The sequence below is a fragment of the Rhyacophila brunnea genome, unplaced genomic scaffold (assembly GCF_057557595.1).
Source record: "Rhyacophila brunnea isolate RB1 unplaced genomic scaffold, BYU_Rbru_1.0 scaffold_3, whole genome shotgun sequence".
Taxonomy (NCBI): domain Eukaryota; kingdom Metazoa; phylum Arthropoda; class Insecta; order Trichoptera; family Rhyacophilidae; genus Rhyacophila; species Rhyacophila brunnea.
This window is the reverse complement of record NW_028232965.1, coordinates 26,083,809-26,107,404: the sequence shown is the minus strand read 5'-3', so window position 1 is coordinate 26,107,404 and position 23,596 is coordinate 26,083,809. Positions and strand designations below refer to the sequence as shown.

At 28.5% G+C, this 23,596-nt stretch overlaps 1 protein-coding gene across 3 annotated transcripts in view; it reads right to left on the bottom strand.

Moving 5' to 3' along the window:
• Positions 1-23,596, bottom strand: part of LOC147068123 (uncharacterized) — a 44,676-nt gene that overhangs the window by 8,760 nt on the left and 12,320 nt on the right. For all 3 annotated transcript variants that reach the window (XM_085952474.1, XM_085952475.1, XM_085952472.1), the window contains exon 3: positions 12,083-12,288. In XM_085952474.1, the coding sequence (XP_085808600.1) occupies positions 12,083-12,288 (206 nt within the window). The remainder of the gene's footprint in view (positions 1-12,082; positions 12,289-23,596) is intronic.

Sequence of the window (23,596 nt, the reverse complement as noted above, 5' to 3'; positions counted from 1 at the left end):
TTTATTTTAAAAAGTTAAATACAAATTATTATTGTGATGAAAGTACCTACGCAGTTGATCAATTTCATTTAAGATAAATGCGCTTTAGTTTGTCTTGATTTATCATTTTGGTGTGGGATAAATGAAATTCTGTCGTAAGAATTGATAAAAAGAACACGTTTCCAGCATACCTACGAAACTGGAATCACATTTTGACACTTTGATCGATACTTTGTTGTGTTTTTGATTGAATTTTCCAGCAAAGGAATTCGAATAAAATTGCGAAGCAAATATTTATCCCCGCATAGGTGGAGTAACTTGGCGTAACGGACCGTTAAAGGGCGGGCTCGGAGTAAAGCGTCTACCTTTCGCCCATGGCTGCCTACCCATCATACAGCCTACAGAGTAGGCTATACATCAGGGGTGATCATTAATATTTTCTCCTAACTTAAGTACCCAGTCTACAAATAAGAAAGTGGGTACACATAAGCTTAATACTTTTTCGGAAAAAGATCCCTCTGTGCAACCTAATTATGGGGGTGACAGTTTTATAAGCAGAACCTATACGAAGAATTATTCAATTTTTTGAAGAAAAAAAATTATATTAGTGCTACGTGGGAGAATTTTTAACAATTTTATTTGTGCATGCAATTATTTATCAGATCACTTAATTTTTCTATTTATAAAATTAGTATTATTAACATATTATTATCATTAATTTATTATTGTAGATTTCTGGCTTTATGTTTAATTGAAGGACTTTACTACATTTGTATTCAAAATTGTAGCCATTGGTTGCTATTTACAATCTTTTCAGATCGTTTATGGCTCACAGTGTTTAGTTACGTATACGTATATTTAAATACTTTTAAATAAACTGTTAATTTCTGCTAAATTTTCCTTGTATTAGATTTGATAAAAATTTACTCTCTTCTCCTTGATGATCTTACCGGGGTTGGAAAAAATGAATACTGATAATGAAAATGCATATTTTGTTTAAAACCGTATGTATATTAGTTTGTTAAAAGTAATATTAATCAAGGTATGTAATATTATTAGAAGTAGCTAAAATTACTCGACTAGTGGTGATACGAGTATCTATGAAAACATAATAAATAACTTTGCTTTATTATTATTGTTTGAAATAGGCTTTGTAAGATTCGAAACTCTAGAATTTTGTAATATTTGCAGCCAAGCTTATTTTTAAACTGAATTTTTATAACATTCTTTTGATCGTTGTGGATTTCATAAATTTGCTTTCGTACATTGACAAAAAATCTACACGAATTTATGAGAGTTGTACCACTATATTATTTACATTATTTCGTTCCCTTACTCTAAACATAATAATATGTGCAATAAAATATTATAAACGACAACGTTTTGAGATATACGCAATAAAATAATTTAATAATCTGGATATTTGTACTGTTAGGCTTATTTTCTGTCTTATTAGCAAAGCGACTATATTTTGTTTATTTAATTAACAGAAAAGAGACAGCGTAAATGATCTATATTTATATAAGTATATATTTTTTTACTAGAATTGACTTTGATCTTTGTTTTACTTTGAATTCATAAGAAAATACAATGAGTAGTATATTATCTCTTAAACAATTTACTATTTAAAATGATGTTTAAAATAAGTATAATATAATAACGTAATATTTTGTGACTTTGTGATGGTTTGACAGTATTTACATATTGGTCACACCTGGTCTATGCCCGGAGATTTGCGAAGAAGCGTGCTGATTTGGGTGCGAAGCCCGAGCGGGGGCAAAATAATTTTAAAAAGGTATTGCAATCGCCGCTTTGAAAGTAAATCCAAATACAAAGTCCCTTTTAGGGCTACATTTTGTTCAGTATCCTATTGGTAAAGCGAAATTTTATACGAAATTTTCAATAAAACGTCTTAATATTCAATGGTGTTTGACGAAATAAAATAGAATAAATGAAATCATATAAACTGTTTACTTCCGTTATAATAATCAAGTATGTGCAATATTTATTGCTTCTTTGGGTGGATATAGTGCTACTGGTGTATAATAATCTAAATACATTAGAAAGAGAAATAAACAAAAAAAAGACAGATGTAGAATTTAAAAACATACTATACATAGTAGGTAATTATGTCCGTTCGTTCAATATGTTAATCTTTGTATTACACATTTTTTTAAGATTATACATATTTATCTAGAAATTAAAAATGTGTTTAATTTTAAATAATTGTTATTCATATCGAATCAATATTCAATACAGATATTATGAATGTTATCTATATTTTATATACATTATAATATTATAAATGATAATCGAAATGTTTTTAATCTCTTACTTTCTCTTTTTCTCAGCATGTCAAGCCTCAACAAATAACAAAGACTTTGCAAAATAAAAACTCAAGATAGTTTACCTACATCTGTGTAGAAATGACGTTTTAAAGAAATATTTGATTTCGGATATGACTTTTTGAAGTTGGAACTCATTCATTCAAGGTACTCGTATCTTTCATACTTGACTCTCTTTCTTTTATTTGGTAATTGTCAATTCATAGTGGAACTGCAGTGTAGGTATTGTTGTTTGATTTAATAAAACGCATTTTTTGTAGAACTTATTCCACTTTAATAAATAAATTTGGACTAGCTTCGTCCGCCTCAAAGGGACATTTTCAACTCTTTGACTTTGACTCTTTTTTGTTAAAATTGCAGTTAGGGGTGAGAGTAATGTCTTTAGTAAAATACATTTGGCTGATAAATGATTTTCAATCTAACTATTTAATATGTCATATAAAGATTTTTAAAAATAAACTCAAATGAAAAACAAACTTCAAATATGCGTTCATTGAAAATCCGATTTTAATGAGTATATTCTATTTTATTGAAACCAACGTCCACGATGGCCGAGCGGGTAAAATGTCAGCCTATAATGTGGTGGATCGCAGGTTTCAATAAAATAAATCACTCGTTACTGTTCAATGTATATTTGGGTCCAGATTATGAACATAATCGATTGAGAAAGTGTCTTAGATATTTTAAGATAATCTATTACTTAATACAACTTCGACTCTGTGAAGGCCCACATGATCTTCAACCCATTCACTCTGTCCAACGCAACTGGTGCGTTACCCACCAGGTTGAAATTAGATATAATTAGCATGTTATTTAAATGTGGTAATTAAATATTAATTAAAAGGTCTGCAGCAAACATGGTGAAAAGAATATTGAAATATTTAATCATTAAAATGATGTTTGATATTTATTTCAATGATGTCATAATGATTTTTGCATTATGGTTTTAATAGATTGTTTCATATTAAAAAAATAAAAAAGGTAGAAGGTACGCTCAATCCAAACTGGATGTGTTTACACGCTCAACAATTCCGTGCGCGCTAGGCCGGCTATAGAAAATGAGCGTGTATAAACGATGTGTTTAACACTCATTATATACCTACGAGTTCCGATCAATTGTTTAAAATAATTTAATATATTGTACACACACTGCCATCACTTGCAATTATGGTGAAATACTTCCGAAATACAAGTCTTTATGATTATACCAAATACATAATACTATTATGTTTATAAGGTTTCATTATTTCATATAAATTGGCGACCCACCGGGTACCGCCATACCCATACTACAAAATGTCACATAATTTTACGTTAAAGTAGTGCTTTGCTAATTGAGTAATAATTATACTACTTATTTTCAGGTTATTTAAATTTAATACTTTATTAAAAATCCCTAGTAATTTGTATATTAAGATAAAGATTAAAAACGTTAAGATGAATGTTTTTCAGTACCTAAGTATCCTCTGTTTGAAGTTTTCTTTTTGTTCTTCAGTTGGACGAACTTCTTCCTTGAAATGTGTCACAATAGGCCGAAATTGGATCCTAAACTTTCCTCTTCCGGATTTTGAGTTCTATTACTATTGACTGACGGACGTGACGTTTCTAATTAGTTGCCATTACCAAGAAATTTCTACTGTCACCGTTACAATACCACTAATAGAATGACAAACTGTTTTCAAATAACTTTCAATGACTTACTGGAAACTTTGGGAACTTATCGGAACTTTTTAAAATTGTTTTCTAAAAATGAATTAAAATTACCTGTATATCGTAAAGGTATATAGATTGTTACCTACGTAATTAAAAAGTAATAAAAATAATATAATTCATAATATAGATACTTATTTCTTGGTAGACAAGTCTATTAATTAAAATCATAATAAATTATTGCAAGACCAATAATTCGCTGAAGGATAATGAATGACAAGACATGCTTATAACCTGATTATAATTATTAAAAATAAGTAAGAGAAGTCTATTAGAGAGAAGAATATTTTTTATTTTTAGAAATATATTATATAATATACGTAATATCGACTTTAGAACGGAAAAAGAGCTAACGCTCAATTTCTTCAAAATAGTTTTTATTGGACAATAACATTGAAAATTCTCAGTATTCACTCTGTATCTAAAGGAAATTAGCTGCAAATGCAGAATTATTATCTAATTTTGCTAATATTAAAAAAAGAATGAAGTGAAGTGGGAAAAAGACACAATTTTTATTGTATTTTATTTAATTATCTCAATAATTAATATCAGATTGGGAATATATAATATCACCAAAATAATCATCTTCATGCACGGGTTATGTCCTTTTTTCCTTTCTAAAGTAGTTACATTTTTTACCACTTCAACTGGCTATGAGGCTCAATGACAGTAGTGTAGTAAAATAGTATTGTAGGTAGTAGTATAAGTAAAAAAGTGACAAACACCCAGGCTTTGAGAAAATCTCGTAACTATATTGTGAGCTCACCAGGAATAAAACCCGGAGCCCCTCAGATGAAAAGCCAGCGCCTTTCGGGTCGTAGTCGGGTTTTTAAGTTTAACAGGTTTGAGACCACTTTCAACCCATGTTCCACAGCAGATAATGAAGTATAAAGTGTATGTATGTATAATTTACAGCCAGAATTCCTGGTAAACATCATTAAATTTTAATTTTAATTCCTTGTTTGTTGCTATTTGTATTAGTTCTCCTTCTGTACGTACTTGAAAAAGTGTCAAAAATCATTCAATCAGGCTTTCATCTACTTTCTTTTTACTTCCACCGCCTCCTTATTTACCTCTAATGTCCGCCAATCATATTTGAAACTAGAGTTGGGTTTCGGGAATTTCCCGACGGGAATTCTCGAGAAATTTTAGAGATTTTCCATCCCGAATCTCAAGAATTGAAATTTTTACATTTCGGGAAATCCCGGATCTCGAGAATCTTTTATAGGGATTCGGAATTTCTTTATTATCAAATATTAATTGAAAAATACGATTTTATATATGTAAAAAGTGGACAAAAAACAGAAAACGTTCAAGGACTGATCAGGGCATTTAACACAATTAAGCCAACGTCAACTCAAAATGAGTGCAATTTTTGCAACATAAAAGAATTTTGTGTCTCAAAAGCGCACGCGATTGTCAGACGCAGCGATTGACTGTCTGTGTTTTTGAAATTCTATTTTAATAAATAATGTTTTGAATTTTTTTTTCCTATTTCTATTTTATTTGTCTTCTTACGTAAATAAAAAAAAATCATATTTTTTTTGGAATTTGTCTGTTTTTACACTGATTTTAGGATTTTTACAGGTTTTTTTAAATTTCCCGATATCTCGAGAATTCTCGAAAATTCTGTTCTGGAAATCCCGAATCTCGAGATTGAGATTTGCTCGGGAAATATCCAACTCTATTTGAGACTACTATCAATCCCTTGATTTCTTCAGCGACCACTAACGGGTGATGTCGCTCATTCGGAAACACTGCTCTAAACAAGTGAAGTGGATTCAGTACGTTATTAGATTATATTGCTTAAGTACCTAAATATTTTATATCAATATTATTTAATATTTAGTTAGGTAAGGAATTCGTACATTGTTTTATTTGCAGTATGGCCGCAAGACCACGCAATCATGTTATAAAGTTAAAAACAAAATCGTCAGCCATAAAATGGCGACTAGTTCAAACTATCAAAATGTTTTGTGAAAGCTGAACAATGAACATACAATAAAACTATTTAAGGATTTGAGGCGAATATCCAAACAAAACATAATAATTACGCATTAGATTATGTGGGCGACGTTTAGTCTGCGCCATCTGTTGTATAAATAAGTTTAACCCTTCGAAAATTCCGGAAAGGTTTTCAAATCAGTAGCGGAGAAATTCGGTATTTAAGGGGGTGTGACAGGTACTACAATTAAACACAATTTCCTGAAAGATTACTTTAAAACTGCTTTAATTAATGAATACGTAGCTTAAAACATTAAAACTTTAATTTAATTTTAACGATATGTAATGTGTATTACACATACGATACATAGGTATATACAATTACTTAAGTATACTTTACGTTAAAATTAAATTACAATATATTATATTGAATAGGCAGGTATGTAACTGAAATACGAAAAGTAGTAAATAAATTGTATTTTATTCAGACATAATCATCAGCCGGAGAGTTGATCCACTCATGATGAAGGCCTCCCCTAGCTCGTTACATGCTTTTTGGTCACTAGTTCTTCGCTGCCACGTACCTACTTCTACCGAATATTTTGAGTTTGTCTATCCAGCGGGTATACCTGTGGTTGATTAGTGGCTCATGGGTATCGCTATTTGAAGGAGTTTTTCGGCAATTGTTCACTCGCCAAACAATATGTACAGCCCATTGTCATTTCATCTGCTTGGCGACTACTATTACGCGTAATATTATCTGCCTCCTTATCCATAGGGTTATTTTGTGACATTTTTCATTGGATATTTATTTAGAAATATGGCAAGTTCTAATTTAAATATCATTTTCACATTAAATATATACAATAATAAGTAAAACTTTGTCTGCTCATTAATCAAAAAGAAGATAAGTTTTTATTTTGTAAAGTTATATTGTCTCAATGATTATTAAATTGTACTTTTAAACTCTCACCATTTATTTTTCTGTCAACTATATTCTAATTAAAATGTTATATTCGAAGAAGATTTTTATAGAATATTGATTGTAAATGCGATTAAATAGAAAACATAAATATATATATTATTAAAAATTTACAACTTTCATAGTTCAATTAAATGTTATTTTTATACAATTTTTACTATGAATATTTGCTTTTTTAAAATGATCAAATTATAAATATTGTTATATAGTTATAATTCATATTTATGTGATTGATATTTTTTCATTTAAAGTTATTTGCATGATTTCAAATGAATAAGTTTTCATATATGAGTTGGTAGGTACGTAATTGTCTGTCGTAATTTTCTGACGTGACACTTTTTTCACTTAGAGATAAAGACTACTTCTATTATGTAGATTGTAAATACTAGGAGGCTCAGTAGTTTGTGTATTCCTAAATCATTTTTACCATTCTTTTCATCCTTTTATACTCGGAAGAGATTATTTGTTAAATCATTTACGCCTTCAATACGAGATTGATTGAGTTACTCTAAGCATTCAAAAGATTTGTATAGTAAAATTTTGTAGTGTATTTGAAAATGCTGGTGGTAACTCCATCATAACGCTCCATCTTTGAACTTCAGTGGAATCGTGGTCTCAGTTTGTTTATTGTTGAAGAGAGGCGACTTTATTTTTCACAATATTGAAGCATCTCTTCCTCCGCTGGTCAGTCCGGTCTGACGATATATCTGTCCGCGGGGATAAATACATTGTCATAATGTGTTAAGCCCTATAGCAACGACAAATTAACAAAAACGACACTACCAAATTTGAAGTTGTCATTCTATAATAACCCGTATTATCAAAATGTTTGCTTACCATCTTGGCAATGAGGTACCTAGTTTATAATCTTCTTCAAGATTGCCGGAGCTGAGAGATATCAATACCTGGTATATTAAACCTAATGATAACTTTGAACAAGAATTTATAATAAGATCTGATTAGCTACATATTTATTTATAAATAAAAATATTGAGATCACTTTTTTGCTACAATAATAATTACCTATCATTTTTGGGAATCGCTTTTTGAATAGTGAAGATTACTATGATGATATAATAATATTACAATATAACTTCTTTCAATGACATATACACAAAAGAACAGTGGGTGATCAAACCTTTTCCGCCCCCCTTTTCAACGCTACTGTGTTGGAACAGGTCGTTTTGTTCTTAGAGTAGGAAACGTGTGATGTTTATATATGGATATTTATCCAGGTGATGGTGTGAAATAAGGAAGCGAGAACAAAGGCATAGACCGACTGAAAACATGCCATAATAAAACGAACGATGTTTTTATTTTCAGGAGTTTTGAATTCAGCAATGTCGTCTATTGTTGACTGTGGAACGTTTCAGTAGAAACATGGACTAAAACATGATACAAATCATATATAAAAAAGATCTATGTGTAGTAAACGCTTAATAGAAGTGAGAATTCTTATAACAAATGAATGATATTATCAGTGGTTATTTGTATCACATGTGGTTATTAGTTTCTACGTTAGTTAACTCCAAGATCACCATTTTTAGATAATCGAAAAAAAACCGTAAAAACTACAAATCGAATGTTTTATTTTAATAAAATACATTATAACAAATAAGTTAAAAATACAAACAAAGAAATAAATTAACTTAAAATACCTTAAAACTAATAAAAAAATATGTTTAATGTTGGTGGTATAAAAAACGGCGGCTAATGAATATAACCAAGTTTGAAATCTACTTCCGGTTTAATCCTATTTTGATGGATTTGATGGAGAGGTTCTAAGGGAATCAAAACCAAAAAAAATAAATATAAAACAATATAACTAATCGACTTTGAAGCCAATAGCCTTAGATAATTAACGAATCAAAATGTTTCGACTCTGTTATACTTATTTATAGTTCAAATGGAAACATACCTAGATACTACAAAAAGGCTCAAAAATAGAAAGTAGGATCTACGCTATTTTATATTATTATTTAAGTGAATATTCGTATTTTGGAAGGAAATATAACTTTAACTAGATAAAAATTGATTAACACATAAGCTTGGTTGCAAATATTGCAATCTCCTGAAAAATTGGTTCTAAAGTCTACAAATTTTATGCAAAGCAGTTATTAAATTATTGATGTTTTAAAACTTATTCATTTTATAAAAAGAACGATAAAATCAGCGAGAGCTCAAGTTTAGTAATTATATTTTAAAATATACAAATATAATACTCCACCGTGGTTAAAAAACATATTATCTAGATTTTAGGTATTCGGTTTCAAGATACAAAATAAAACATAGAAAATTTATTCACAACATGACATAATCATTATAACTAATATACAATTGAATACAGTGCTTAATTCAAATAAAATAAATAATAATTTTATATCCATAAATTTTTTAATGAAAGACCAACATTTCTTAAATTTGCTAATTGGAAATTAGTTGTGGTAAGTACTTGTATTATTATTCCGACATTGTGAAACCTGCAAAGGTTACAATATAAAAAATTGCCGCGTCTTTATTGTGAAACTTTGGAATAGTAATAAGTTAACATTCAAATTAATATCGTAATAGATAGAAATTCTATCATAAGGATTCTTTCATACTGAAAATGAAAATTAAAGTAAATTTCAAACACATTTTCTCATGAGCTTGTTATTAATAAAATTATTGTCAACTCGAAGTGCTATTTTTCTTTTTAAAAAATGCTTTTTACTTTTTCTTCGGTTCGTTTATAATTCTTATAATATAATATCAAATGGTATTTTTCATGTTTCCACAAATGTCACCCATAACTCTGCGGTGTTTATATTACCCTATCGTAGGATTGATGTGATTTTTCATAATCACATATATTGTGCGGTTAACATATTATTAAAATTAATTTATTTTTCCCAAATTATTTAATTTTTGTAGGTGACGTTCATCATAATTATTTTTCATTGAACTTTTCTGTTGCTAAAGTATTAATTTTCATCTTATTATGCTTTTATAATACTCTTGTTTCTTATTTATTATTATTTTGTCAATTGCATATAATTAACCTCAGCTTTTTTAATATTTATTGCACATTTTGTAATTTTATTATAATATGTTGTGCGTGTCACTTATTATTATTCAGGTTTAAGAGTTTGTGAATTTGAGTGCTAATTATCTTTCGATCTTTTGCGATGTCTACCGTGAGAATTCTTCATGTTTTGTCTAAAATTCCACGTGGGCATTCCATAATTGTCTTTATTATCTTTTTAATCAAACGGCATCCTCAGTTTTACATATTTTGTTTATTTTGCATGTAATATAATATCTGCAATGCATTTGGGTATACTCATTTTGAGGGTTTTGGAACATATTTTTTTAATGATGATAACTACCAATTCTTGCTGGAAAGACACTGTATTATTTATTAAAATAACACAAATTAATATGTGGTACTTGGTCCACATGTTTTAATAATAAGCAATTATTAATTTCCTTCTCAATCATTTTTTTTAATTTCTCATAACTTTTATTAGAAAATATTATTATTCAATTTGTCTAAATAAATAATTATATGAATATTTTCTGAAAATTTGGGTAAATTTAATCGATTTGTTTTCGAACAGAGAATATCTGAAAATTTTATTTAATAACTGTCCATAATATATATTCAAAAAATAATTTAATATCTGTAGTATTGAACTTTTGTATCCGTTTACGATATTCCATCAAAGCGGATGAAACTGGGCCTAATTGTTATGAAACTGTGTTGAATAATTATGTGCTACATATTTGTGTTTTATTTTATTTGATTATTAACGTAATATTATTTGGTTTTGGCTGTGTTTGCTTTGGTCTCAATCCCATTATTACCATCTGTCATAAATTAGCTTTGATAATAATTATTAAGTTGAAAAACTATTTTTTGTAAATAAATACGCTTCAATTCAATATAAAAAATATACCTATGACGGCGATAATTTATTTTTTATTACCTATTTTTATTAGTAAATATGTGAGTTATTTCAAATTAGTGGTCATTAAACGGATGTCTGTCAGTAATTTGTTGGGAATAATGTAGAAATTCCAACCACCTCTTAGATTTGTGGAAGTATTTGTTATGCGATTGGCCGACTGGAGAATGAATGTGGTTTATCGAGGGGTGTTGAATTGAAGCGAATATGACTGAGCATTACTAAAGGTAATAACATTCCTTGGAATTTATCGCACAAACTGTAATTTCGCATTTACGATGAGGCTTCGGCTGAAAGACACGAAGTAATACAAGATAAATACTAAACCATACACGGCATCCTATCCGGCGAATTTTTATGATGTCTAATAAAATACAGAACAATTCCACCGTTGTTAGCATTAATCGTAAAAAAAGTGTGAGAAACTTTTCTGCGTATGTGAACTGTTTCTATTTCCAGAGAAATGGGAATTTTTCGAATTGCGTCCGTTTCATGAACTATGCGAATCGCAATTTAACTTTAATGAAGAGACATGATAAAACATGACATGAAATAAGAACTACATAATTAAATTAAAAATAAGTACATACTTTGTTTATCTCATATAAATAGTAATGAGTTTTCATTAAATTAATGAAAAATTACACTACATTCATTCAAGTAAGTTATGTACTCGAGTATGTTTCTACTTTACTTTTATTAATGTTTAAACTATGTTTATTAAGTTTTTTATTATATTTTTGAATTTAAAAAAATATATTTATTTTTCTTTTCAATGTTTTTCTGAATAATATAAATGATCAAATGCTTTGTATTCTGTCGCGAGATATTGCTAGTAATATTTATATCATCCCCACTTAACTATATCTAGGTGCTAACTATACATCGTTAATTTTCATATGAATTTACGAGATTTTGAGAGTTTTTTGTCTACATTAAAAAAATTCTATGTTGTGTAAATATTTTGAAAAATTCTCTTAAAAATGCATAAACTATAAAATTATTAAGCATCTACAGTAACCGAATTAACAAAGTGACAGTATATGAAGCTATGGATCTTAGATTTAATAGCATGACTGGGAAAAAATGTATCCTATTTTTTCAAAGTAAGACTGGAGTAACAATCGAAGTAATTATTAATTTAACCTTAGGTATTCAAAATTATTTTAACTTACGTCAACATCCACTCCTGTCAAAGGAAAAACTCTGGTGTTGGGAAGCTCTTTAGGAATGTATCTGAAGAACTCCCTCCGTCCCATGTACCACTTGACGCTGTAGAGTGGATCATTTTCGAGCTCGTAACGGCAGTGCAGGGTGACCGTATCCCCGGCGGCGGCCGCTTCGGGTACTGATACTTCTACATCTCGCAACGCCGGTACTCCTGTAGAATTATTAAAATAATTCGATTTAAAATGACAAATTTATCATACAATAACAAGTAAAAATAACAGAAAAATATTATATCTGCAACTATATTCAATACATAGGTACGCAAAATGACAGCGCCCGTAGTTGTCGAATGGAAGTTTCGACAATTTTACGTGTTTTTTTTTGAAAATGTCTTCAGATCAAGTGCATGTACTTAATAAGTCAAAAAAATAGCTAATATAAATTTTATCGAAAAAAAAAATTGTTAAGAAAAAATCTTCCTTAGAATGCGATTTATCAAGCCGTGTAAATATAATATAAACATTGTCTATTCAGATTATGAATTTAATTAGGTATAAGGCTAACTTTTTTCATAATTTAGTGTTGAGACATTCTATATTCTTTATCAATAAGTTTAAATCAAGGAAGAAAATAAAAAACAAAGAAAATTTGGATAAAGATACTTAACAAAAAATAGATAAATAATTAGTGATAAGTTCAATAAATTAAATTGGTTACAACTAGACAAACAATAAAAAACAAAACTTACTCAGCAAGATGGCAGAGACAAAGTTTAGTCATTAGTTAACACGGTGTGTTTAAAATAAATGTCTATTATTTAGGATAACACTATCTTATATTTATTATAAATGCTATTTTCATCTTGATTTTATTAAACCACGTCGCTATTATTTTACTAGAAATTAATTTAAATACTAATTGTTTGTGATCACGAGTAGCGTGTTTTTATATCATAAAATATACTCACAGATTACAATATTTATATTGTGTATGATATTATATCTATTTTTTAGTTGTATGTAATAGAAAAAAATATTTTTATAATACATACGTGATTTTTTTTTATGAATGCGTGAGTATGTTATTTGACTTGCAAAGGATATTATTTAAAGAATATTATTGATAAACTGATAAAAATCTACGTCATAATGTTGTTTTTTCTAGGAGCAACATATTTGTCTGACCTTTATAAATGTCAACGAAAGAAATCGATCTTGGCATCACCTTTTGTCACTCACAAAAAGTATATTATACTCTTACGATGAGTTTATGACAATTTGATAGGCCCTTTTACTGTCACAAAGAGTTTGGGTAACATCACTCTCATTTCCAAAAAAGGGTGCAGTGAATAAGTGATGGCTACGAATTCATTCTTTTTTTTTACAGTGGACCTCCGAGGTTGCTCGCAATAGATAATATTATTGGTATCTAGAAAATTTTGAAGAGGTATATGCTTGCTTTTGTTTAATTTCTGTACGAATATTTTAAAAAGATATTATAATAATTTATTCATACTTAATGCATTATGAACCTCATATATAGAATTTATGACTAAAACCTAAAGAAAAAAGCAAGATGATATTAAATTTAACAATGCATTGCGCAGAACCAATGTAAACGTGCTATACAAAACGTGTTCCTTTTCGTTTACATTTTGCGGCCAGATATAGTTTTTTTTGTATTGCTTTTTCAAAGAATGTTCGAATTCAAAAAATTACGAACATGTTTAATAATTTTTATTCCCGTTAAAAAGGTGTCAGGTATCTACATTTTTTAAAGGATTATATTTAAAGTACCCAATTAAATTATTGCATAATATTTTTTTTACCGTACTCGTAAAAGCCTTTAATAATTAAATGTCATCAAAAATGGACCACATAGATTGACTGCATTGTACCAAAATAATATATCCGGATTATATAATGTTGAGTATTCTATTCAATACTTTGGCCAGAATAGAATATTATGTACATTGAATACCAAAAAATAATTTGTGGGTACGTTAATCTAACCGATTTAGCAGATTTCAAAACGATCGCTAGCGCAACGCGATAAAGTCTTGTTTACTTGCGTCGAGAATTTTATTATATTAAAAATATGCCTATATAATATAAGATTACTATCAGTAATAACTAATATTTATTAGATGTAGTTATTGTCAGATGTGTACAACTCTTTCTGTGATATATTACATCTTCTTTCATTTTGCTTCTAGAATGCCTAATAAATGTTCATGTAATAAATAACAGTAGGTTGCGGTATATGTAATCGTGATCTTTTGTTTACGCCAACTATATTATAAATTTTTCCTTGAAAACACCTATTTTTCTGAATTTCGTTTGATATATTCGTCAATTTAAAATAACACGTAGAGATCGCAGACAAAAAGTATACAAAATATTTCATGTTAAAGGTTAGCGTAAGAAGACGATACATTCATTCACTATAGAAATTTTAGTACGTAAATTTAAAAAAAAAGGTTTTTGGTGTAAATGTTGTTTAAAAGTATTTATTTTTATAATGAACAATTCGATAAATATCAAATTTAGTACGTAAATCAGAAGTTTGCAACATTTTTCCAGATAGGGGGCAATGTTAATAATATTAATCGCAAAGGGCATGCAATAATAACTATAGACATATTTGTTGGCCAGTTAAAACTTGAAAAATATCTATCATGTACTTAAATACAATGTTGGTTTTAATATTTCTGTAAAATGGCGCTACAAGTAACGTTTTGGTAGGTATATTGTAATTAAACAGATTTAAGGTAAATAATATGATTAATTGAGAAAACAGTTTTCAAAGTTAGTAGTGGGTACTTTAAAAACGATTCGCGGGCATTTGGGTATCTTCGAGCACCATATTACCGACACCCGATCTCTTACTGTCTTTAATCTACATCGAAAAGTTATTTAGGTATTATTTTTAGTGATTTAAAAAAAGAGAATAATCGCTTTTACTACAGTTAGTTAATGATTTTGAAAAAAAAAATGTTAAATACTAACACTAACAAAAATATATTTGTAGTTCTTATTACCACGTTAGTGTCAGTTCAATAATTAATAGATACAGTTGGTTAGGCATTTCAATAATTTATTTTTCCATAATAATTAACATTGTAATGTACACTTTTTCATCTCGATATTCTTTCATAATATATATAATTTACAGCGTGGAAAATTTTTAGCAGTAAACTATTATAATTATCATGATTTTGTATTATTATAGTTGTAGCTTATATTAACTATTTTACACTTTTACAATTATCATTTTATTAATGATCATAAAACCCATAATATTTTAAAATCAAGGAGTACCTAATGAAAAAAATAACCATACAAAACGTATGAAATAATAATATAACCACAATCATTTGATTGTGTATTGTAGTAATAATACGTGACGTAGTTTATAAGTATTTTTTTAAAAATTTTATTAGTATTCCATCGATTATAATAGTATACACTTAATTTAAAAATTATGTAAGAAATGAAAATATAATTAATATTAAATTCTACAGGTTTTTAAAAAGGTTTGTCGATAGCTATTTCGGTTGTAACACTATATAGACTTGATATTGGTGTTACAACCGAAATAGCTATCGACAAATCTTTTTAAAAACCTGTAGAATCTAATATTAAATATTTTTTCATTTCTTGTAAAATGGAATTCTACCAAATGCAAACTCAATTAATAAAAATTATGTGTTTGTTTCTTTTTAAAATTATAGTGTTTAAAAATCTTTTGAAAAACGATTTAAAATGGAAGTGCCGTGCTTTTTTCGGTGTTTCAGATTAAACGTGTGTGAGATAGTGAGGGTGTGTGTCTTTGAGCATGTTTGTTGACAAACTTTACGCACCCCTGCACAAAGTCATATTCAAGAACACAATTTTCAGTAAGCGACTGAAAATTAACATGCTACACACTTATCGTAAGTGCTCCGCTCCTGGCGCCATGAACGCATATATATTTGCCGAAATTAACTTTTCCTTCATACAATTTTCGTTTATATATGATAATATTATTGTGTCTCCTGATACTTCTTGTATTAAAAGAGAACTTTTTGGCAAAATAAAACTAGTTGTAAAGGTAAAGGTTTTTCGAAGATTTTATCCAAAAACACATTTTGTTTTCTTAAAGAAGAGTTTTCTAAGAAAACATCGTAATACTATACAGCAGTATTATGAATTACTATAAATTGTATCATAATTTTATACAATCTTTTTAACTTCATTATTTTTTAAAGTTAGATATCTTTCCATTGCATGCCTCGTACCTTGGTATATCATACCAATGGAAAAATTATCGATTGCAAAGTATTGAATAATCGCTATTTATTTTTTCATCCCTACTACACTGAAATTAATAAACCATCACTTAGGATCTAAAAATCAAGAAAAAAATTTATATTGTACATTTTGAAAACGTTTAGTAACTAAGTAACAAACATAAAGTATTTTTAATTATTTAAAAGTGTTAAAGCTTCGAGTGTTGAGTGAATACAACGAGCTTTGGAAAAATCCTGTAGCCACGTAAATAATATACAAGGTAGATATTATGATGTAAGAATATGTTTCCTGCAATTTGTCAAGATTAATAATTAATTATTTCGTTTAAAATACGTAATTATTTAAAAAAAATATATACAATTTAATTTTGAAGTATGAGATAATAATACAGTGCAGTACCTACTAGTATGTGAAGCGGCTAATTTTCACAAAGGGAAAACTAATTGTTACTTGTTAATAATAACCATAACTATGAAACTGAATATTGATATTTTACTAAGAAAGATTATTTTTACATTTATCTAGCATTGTAATTATGTTAACATCTTTTATACCTCAATTTAATTATCTACTACATTGAAAATAATAACATTAAATTACAATTACCACTTAATTATTTTCTCTTATTTTTATAGCGTTTTTAGATCATCTGTTTATTTCATCAAAGATTTACATCAAATAACAGTAGAAGGAATACAATACAAATTTTAATCAAATTTAATTATGTTTTAAGTAGTTCAAAAATTCTGTTATAAATATTTAGAGTTGGTTTGGGCGAAATGAATATGAATTCTGAACAATATTATTTTCTTATGAAATTAAAATTATTTAAACAATGTTTATTATTTTCTTCATAGAATCGTTTGATTAATAATGAGGGTAGGTATATAAGGGTTTACCAACTGTAATTTTGAAATACGGTTCCTTGTTTATGTCAATACCACAACAACTGCCTGTCAATTTTCTTAGTTAAAGTTATTGACAGGATTTATTTTGCCATTTTGAATAGCGTAGCAAATGTTTATTATTATAATATAGGTACGTATATAAAGTTGGGATATTTAATGCGGGCTTCATAATTATTACGTAATCTGAAATCAAACTTTATAGACTTCTTGAACAGTAGACATCAAAGGAAGGTAATGTGATCAAATACTATAATGGATCATACACCAAACGTATTAAATTCGATGATTAAAATATTATGTACCTACTCTAATAACACATAAAGCTTACAAATACTTCCTTCATTATTGTATTTATGATGCGATAATAGTAAAATGTGTAGAATGTATATATCGATTTTTAATAGCAAAATATCAAATAAGTACAAAGCTTTCGATTTATAATATAAGTACCAATAAATATTTTTGTCATCGATATTCGAAAGTGACATTATAAAAATGATAATAAAATATTTAGTTAACTTAGATATAAAAAAAATAACCATAAATATTTTTATTAGTGCGTATAATAAGTACGTACCTACGTTTAATCATAGAGAATTTTGAATCTATAATATAATATTATATTATTGTGTCATATTTATAATTTAATATTAGGTGATCAAATATAATGATTGTTATAATATTATTTCATAAATAATTCTGAGAATCTCAGCTCCATGTACCTATTGTGATACGGATCGGAGACCCGGATACTGACAGCCACTCGACACCTACGAATTAAGAATGGTATAACAAACAATTAAACGACCAATATTAAAAATGGCATTGCTTGATAAATTCAGATATTATAAAAATATCATCAGATTAAAAAAAACAAGTTATCTAGGTACATTCTTTATAACACTACGTAACAATAGGCCAACAGGCCGAATTACAGTAGTGTATTGAGTAATATAAGTGAAACAATCACAAATAAATATATTGTGACCTCACCGGGAATTAAAACCAAAGAACAGTAAGGCTTGAGCTTTACGCACTCGACTACGAGGGCCAAAGGTGATAGAGTGGCCCGGTAACAAGGCCCAATGGGGAAGAAAGGTACTTAAATGGAGACAATATAATATGGATAGATGAAATCACAAAAGTCGCTGAAATGTTGGCTGCATAGAGCTTGGATGGAATGTAGAGAAATAGGGAAGCCTTGGATACAGTAATAGATGTCTATATACTAGAAGTACAGCTGCTAAAAACGTTCTTTGAAAATCAGCTTTGGAATTATTATTATTATATACAAGCATGTCTACGGTAGATGTCCACGATGAATAAGTAGTAATGCATCCCTCGCCAAGAAATTTTTAAATAGCTTTTAAGTGAGGTAGTCAAGATTCACATATGACTATAGAATCAAAGAAAAAATATGTCGATAATAATGAAGCGGTGAATATTACGCTTTCTTGAGAAGATGTCACATTCAATGTGGTTGTATGTATAATATACCTACACATATACGATAAGCACTAATGTATTAAATCAATACACATATTATATAACACTCATAGATTTACAGTCGCATATGTATATTATAGAATAACTCTGCGTTGTCATTTTCGGATCAAGGTCCAACATGACATAATATAGTGGTCGAAAATTAAGAATTTAGAAGTCTGAAAAATGTGTTGAATTTGTAGAAAATATATATTTATAATTATTATGCTTTGTCTATTCTCATCTTAAACATTATAATTCTATTAATATATACCATAATAAAATAAACGTACTCGTATCTATCATGACAAATACAGAAGCGACGTAAAAAGTTGTAATTCTTTCAATATAACGTGCCAATTTCAAAGTTGAATGTAAAGTTTTCCGAATAAGTATATTACTTTCTTTATTCTTTTAAATTAAACCTACCAATATAATGCATGTATTTAAAAAAATGTTGTAGTCACAAACATCTAGTAAATCACTAAATATGACTAAATATGAATTTCAAATTAAGTTGATTACAATGGTATCCTTTTATAGTATTAAAGTATTTAATTTATGATCATGACATTATGTTAATCTGAAAGAAGAAAATAGAGGACATTATAATGTCAAATACTTTTTTCCTATAGTCTTCAGGTTGGCCAGAGTTAGTTTTCAAAAATACACTGAGTTCTTCATTTTAGACCTTTACACATCACAAGACCTTTTAAAACAGAATGAATGCTGACCTGTTGATGAGTTAAATGAGTTAAACATAATTATATTTACATATTTTGAAAAAAAATACATTGTGTAGAAAGATGTTATGTTATTGGAATAGTGTTAAATGACTCTAAAAAAAGTTTTTCTTAAATATGCATCGTTAATTTCAATGACAAAGCCGTTCCATATCATTTATTTATGTTCGTTATCTATCATTATCAGAGTCCTTCCCTGCCTGAAAATTTATGTCAGAGCTTGCAGATAACTGTAAAAGTGTGGTTGGCCCTCACGGTGGAATAAGAGCCTGACCTTTTCACCGTCTGCGGGCAAGAAAGACCAATGGCGCAGAAATAAAAAAATCTTTTATTCATAACTCCATATAATCATTACTGTAGAGAAAAATCCTGCGTAGACAAACACTTCAGCACTCTGTTATTGACTCGTCATATTAAATCTCTTTTTCTTCATGTGTTTTAAATAAAATATTAAATAGAAACCAAGTCTCGTATTATGTTAAGATTATTATGTATATTAAAAATATTTTTTCGGAAAAATATATTTTTTTAATTTAAGTATCTATTATAATCTTCTACCACATTAGCATTACTGAATTTGACCGTGTGATAGGTATGTATGAAATAGTGTAGGTATATGAATGTATACTGTATACCAGTGGCGAAGACTCCATACTGGCGATTATTTAAAGCATACCTTCTTAAGAAAAATCATTTTTATTTACATGTTGACGTATATATATATTCCCAAATAATAATATATTCAATATGCCCAAAGACATCTATCGTATAATTGTCATAATTTTACGATCTTTTCCCATATTTCAATAAGCACCATCTATGGCATCTCTCGAAATAGAATACACCGCGTTTCGCTTCACATATTGTATAGGATTATTTTCGCGTGAATCGACGGGTTTTTCAAAGTTTTTTTCTCATTATTTCAAAATGTCTGGCGTTCCGCATACAAATGCACAAGCTGTTTTGTTGGCGCTTACGTCGTGAGAGCACGTTTATTCAAAATAATTAATAAGAAGATAATTTAAAAATTAATTTCTATGGGATTCAATTACATAAATATGTATTGATTGTTGTTAAAACTATAAAATAATTTATCTCGTGATTTTTATTTATTTATAAGTCTACTCATTACACAGATATCTGATATTGTACCTACCCAAGTCTGTGTTTTAATTAATATAGAAGTATTTTAAAATGTCTAGTTTTACGGGTTAAATTATAAATTGTTATGGAACATAATATATATACAAGAACGGATATTTTCATAGATGATAGGTAATATATTTTGAGCGTATGTTACGTTTATAAATGTTTATGAAAATACATAAGTAACTCAAACTAATTGTGTCGCTAGATTTCAAAATCAGCCAAGTCCATAATAAATAAATAGAAGAAAAACAGCTTTTTGTTTTCTTAGATACACAGTCACAAGGGTGAAAGTTTATATTATTTCGAGTATAGAATATTTAAAATTAATAAATTCCACATTTTAATAATGCAGAAATGTTAGAAAGACTTAGTTCTTCAGCAATTTACAAAAAAAGTCAAAAATACCTAAAGGTAGACTTGGCTGATTTTGAAATGTAGCGACACAATTGAACTAATTATAACAAACCAATTAAGCTTTTGAAATTTCTTCGTTTTAGCGTACTGATTCATCAGTAGTAATATTAGGTTATCTTCTTATTTCCCGCAAATATATCTGACAAGCATGGTTACTCCCACAGCCTACCTCTTTCAAAAAGTCACCCTTCGCCATTGCTGTATACATAAGACATTATTCGTCTTCTTAATCATGTACGTATACAATAGCTATAATAGTGTCGCTCCAAAATATAGCAGACAACACACTTCAGCTTGTACGATCTCATTGAAATTGTATTTTAGTGGACATGTCTCACATGAAACTGTCTGCATGCATGGAAGCTTTAAATTTCACCGCTTTTGGAGGCTTTGCTCATCACAGAATACCATGTCATCATTTATTTTCCATAGTGCGCCGTACCATTTTTATCAGTCTACTAAGTAATTATATATAGTATAGTAAGTCATTATTAGTCTTAGTAGTTTGCTAATTTAAATATTTTTAATCAAAAATAATTGTTAAATCGTGTATTATCTAACTCAAAATTTAAATAAACATGACATGTAATTTTATTTTACTTATACATTATAGCAGTGGTGCCTAACCTTTAGTCTATCTCGAGCAAATTAAGAATTTAAAAATTTTAGACGAGCCACACATTGGACGATGACCTTTTTTTTGAAAAAATCAGAACAATAGGTAAAAGAAAACACTATAATATTACACTACTACTGTTTATTATTACTTCTAATTTTTAAATTCTTGACACAATATTTCTTGTGCAGCAAGCATTGCTTCTTTAATTATGTTGCCGTCGTCAAAGAGTTTTTGTGCATTGCAAGTATATGTACAATCATAAATGAAGCAATTGTAGCAGCTCTTGACTTAGTTACGGACTTAGTAAATAGAGCTTGTTGGGCAACTTATGTGGCTTTCAATTCTTTCACTTTAGATTTTCTTAAACTGCTGTTAATAGGATATTCAGTACCATATTTTTTATGAACTGTTGTAAAATTTCGTTCTACATTGCATTTTTTTCCAATAGCCACTGTTGAAGCGCAACCAAACAAATACCTTAAAATAAATAAAAAAATATTTCTCTTACGAATCTTCTTGAACATTGTAAGTGTATGTCTGTTTTAGTCATATGCCACAGTTAACAGTCATTTTGACGATTTTTTACATACACTGCGTGCTTAATACACAATCTGAATACGCGAGCCGCGAGCCACATTCATACGGTACGCGAGCAACACGTTGCTCTTGAGCTACGGGTTTGACACTGCTGCTCTAGAGTCTAGCTAGACTCAAGGTATGTAGTAGAATTATCTATTTAATCATACTATAAACTAATCAACTAACCAATAATATATTTTTTACTATAAATGTAAAAAAATACTATTATTAAAAAAAATATAGGTAGGTAGGTACTTATAATGGTTTATTTTTCAAGAATCTTTAAACAGTTTTTATACATTATAATAAAAGTTATGAAACGTATGAACTGCTACGAGCACCATTGCTTAGCAAAGTTTAGAATGAAAGAGTTTTTACAAAAAGTAAAGTTCTTTCACAGTTTCAAAAGAAAATTATATGCATTCTTCTGAAATCTACCCGCGGAAAACTGCAGAAAGAATTTTAGGTACCTACAAAACTTCAAAAATTCTATAAAAGTTTTGCGAAGTTACTACGTTTATAAAAAAATACCTTACAGGAACAGGAGCATCAAATTTTTTAAATAGTTACATTTTAATTCGTTAAAAAATAGTAAAAATGTAATAATTACTTTAGGTAAGTACTAAAATCATATAAATTTAGACACACATTAGATAATATGTATACACCATAACCGATACGAATTATTAATAACAATCCTATGTAGATATGAGCCCTCTTCAGGATATCTCTTTATGTTTGTCTACCCTCAGCTGTAGTTAGTCAGTTTTCAGTTTCAGTTCAGTTTAGTAAAATTCAGAAGTCAGTTTCAGTTCAGTTAGATCAGATTTCCTGGGAAGTCATCTCAACTTATGTTGGGTTTTTTGTAATTAGAATTTTGAGGTCTGTGTTACCTCACCTCCATTTTTGAAACATAACTTGTCCATCGTAAGTGCCATCGCGTCTCTTGCCTCCACAAACGGGCGATACAACTCCATGCTGTATCTGGTTTACTTCTCCGGTATAGTATTATTACGATCTTTCTCGCAAATATTTCAAGAACTACTACAAATGTTATTTCTTCTTCTAATGGCAATCGTAAAAATTATAATGTAAACATAATATTGTTTTCATTTGAATATCTGTTATAATAATTTACTTTATGTTTACTTGAGATTTTCAACGTTATTTGCCTTTTTCGATATTTACAGAATTTTATCGTACATTGTATTTTTATGTCTTTATTGACGGATTACGATAGCTGTATAATATATGATATTTTCAAAATATTGTGTTTTAAAATTTAGATATTTTTTTACGTAAATAGGTATACAAATTTGAATGGTGCTCA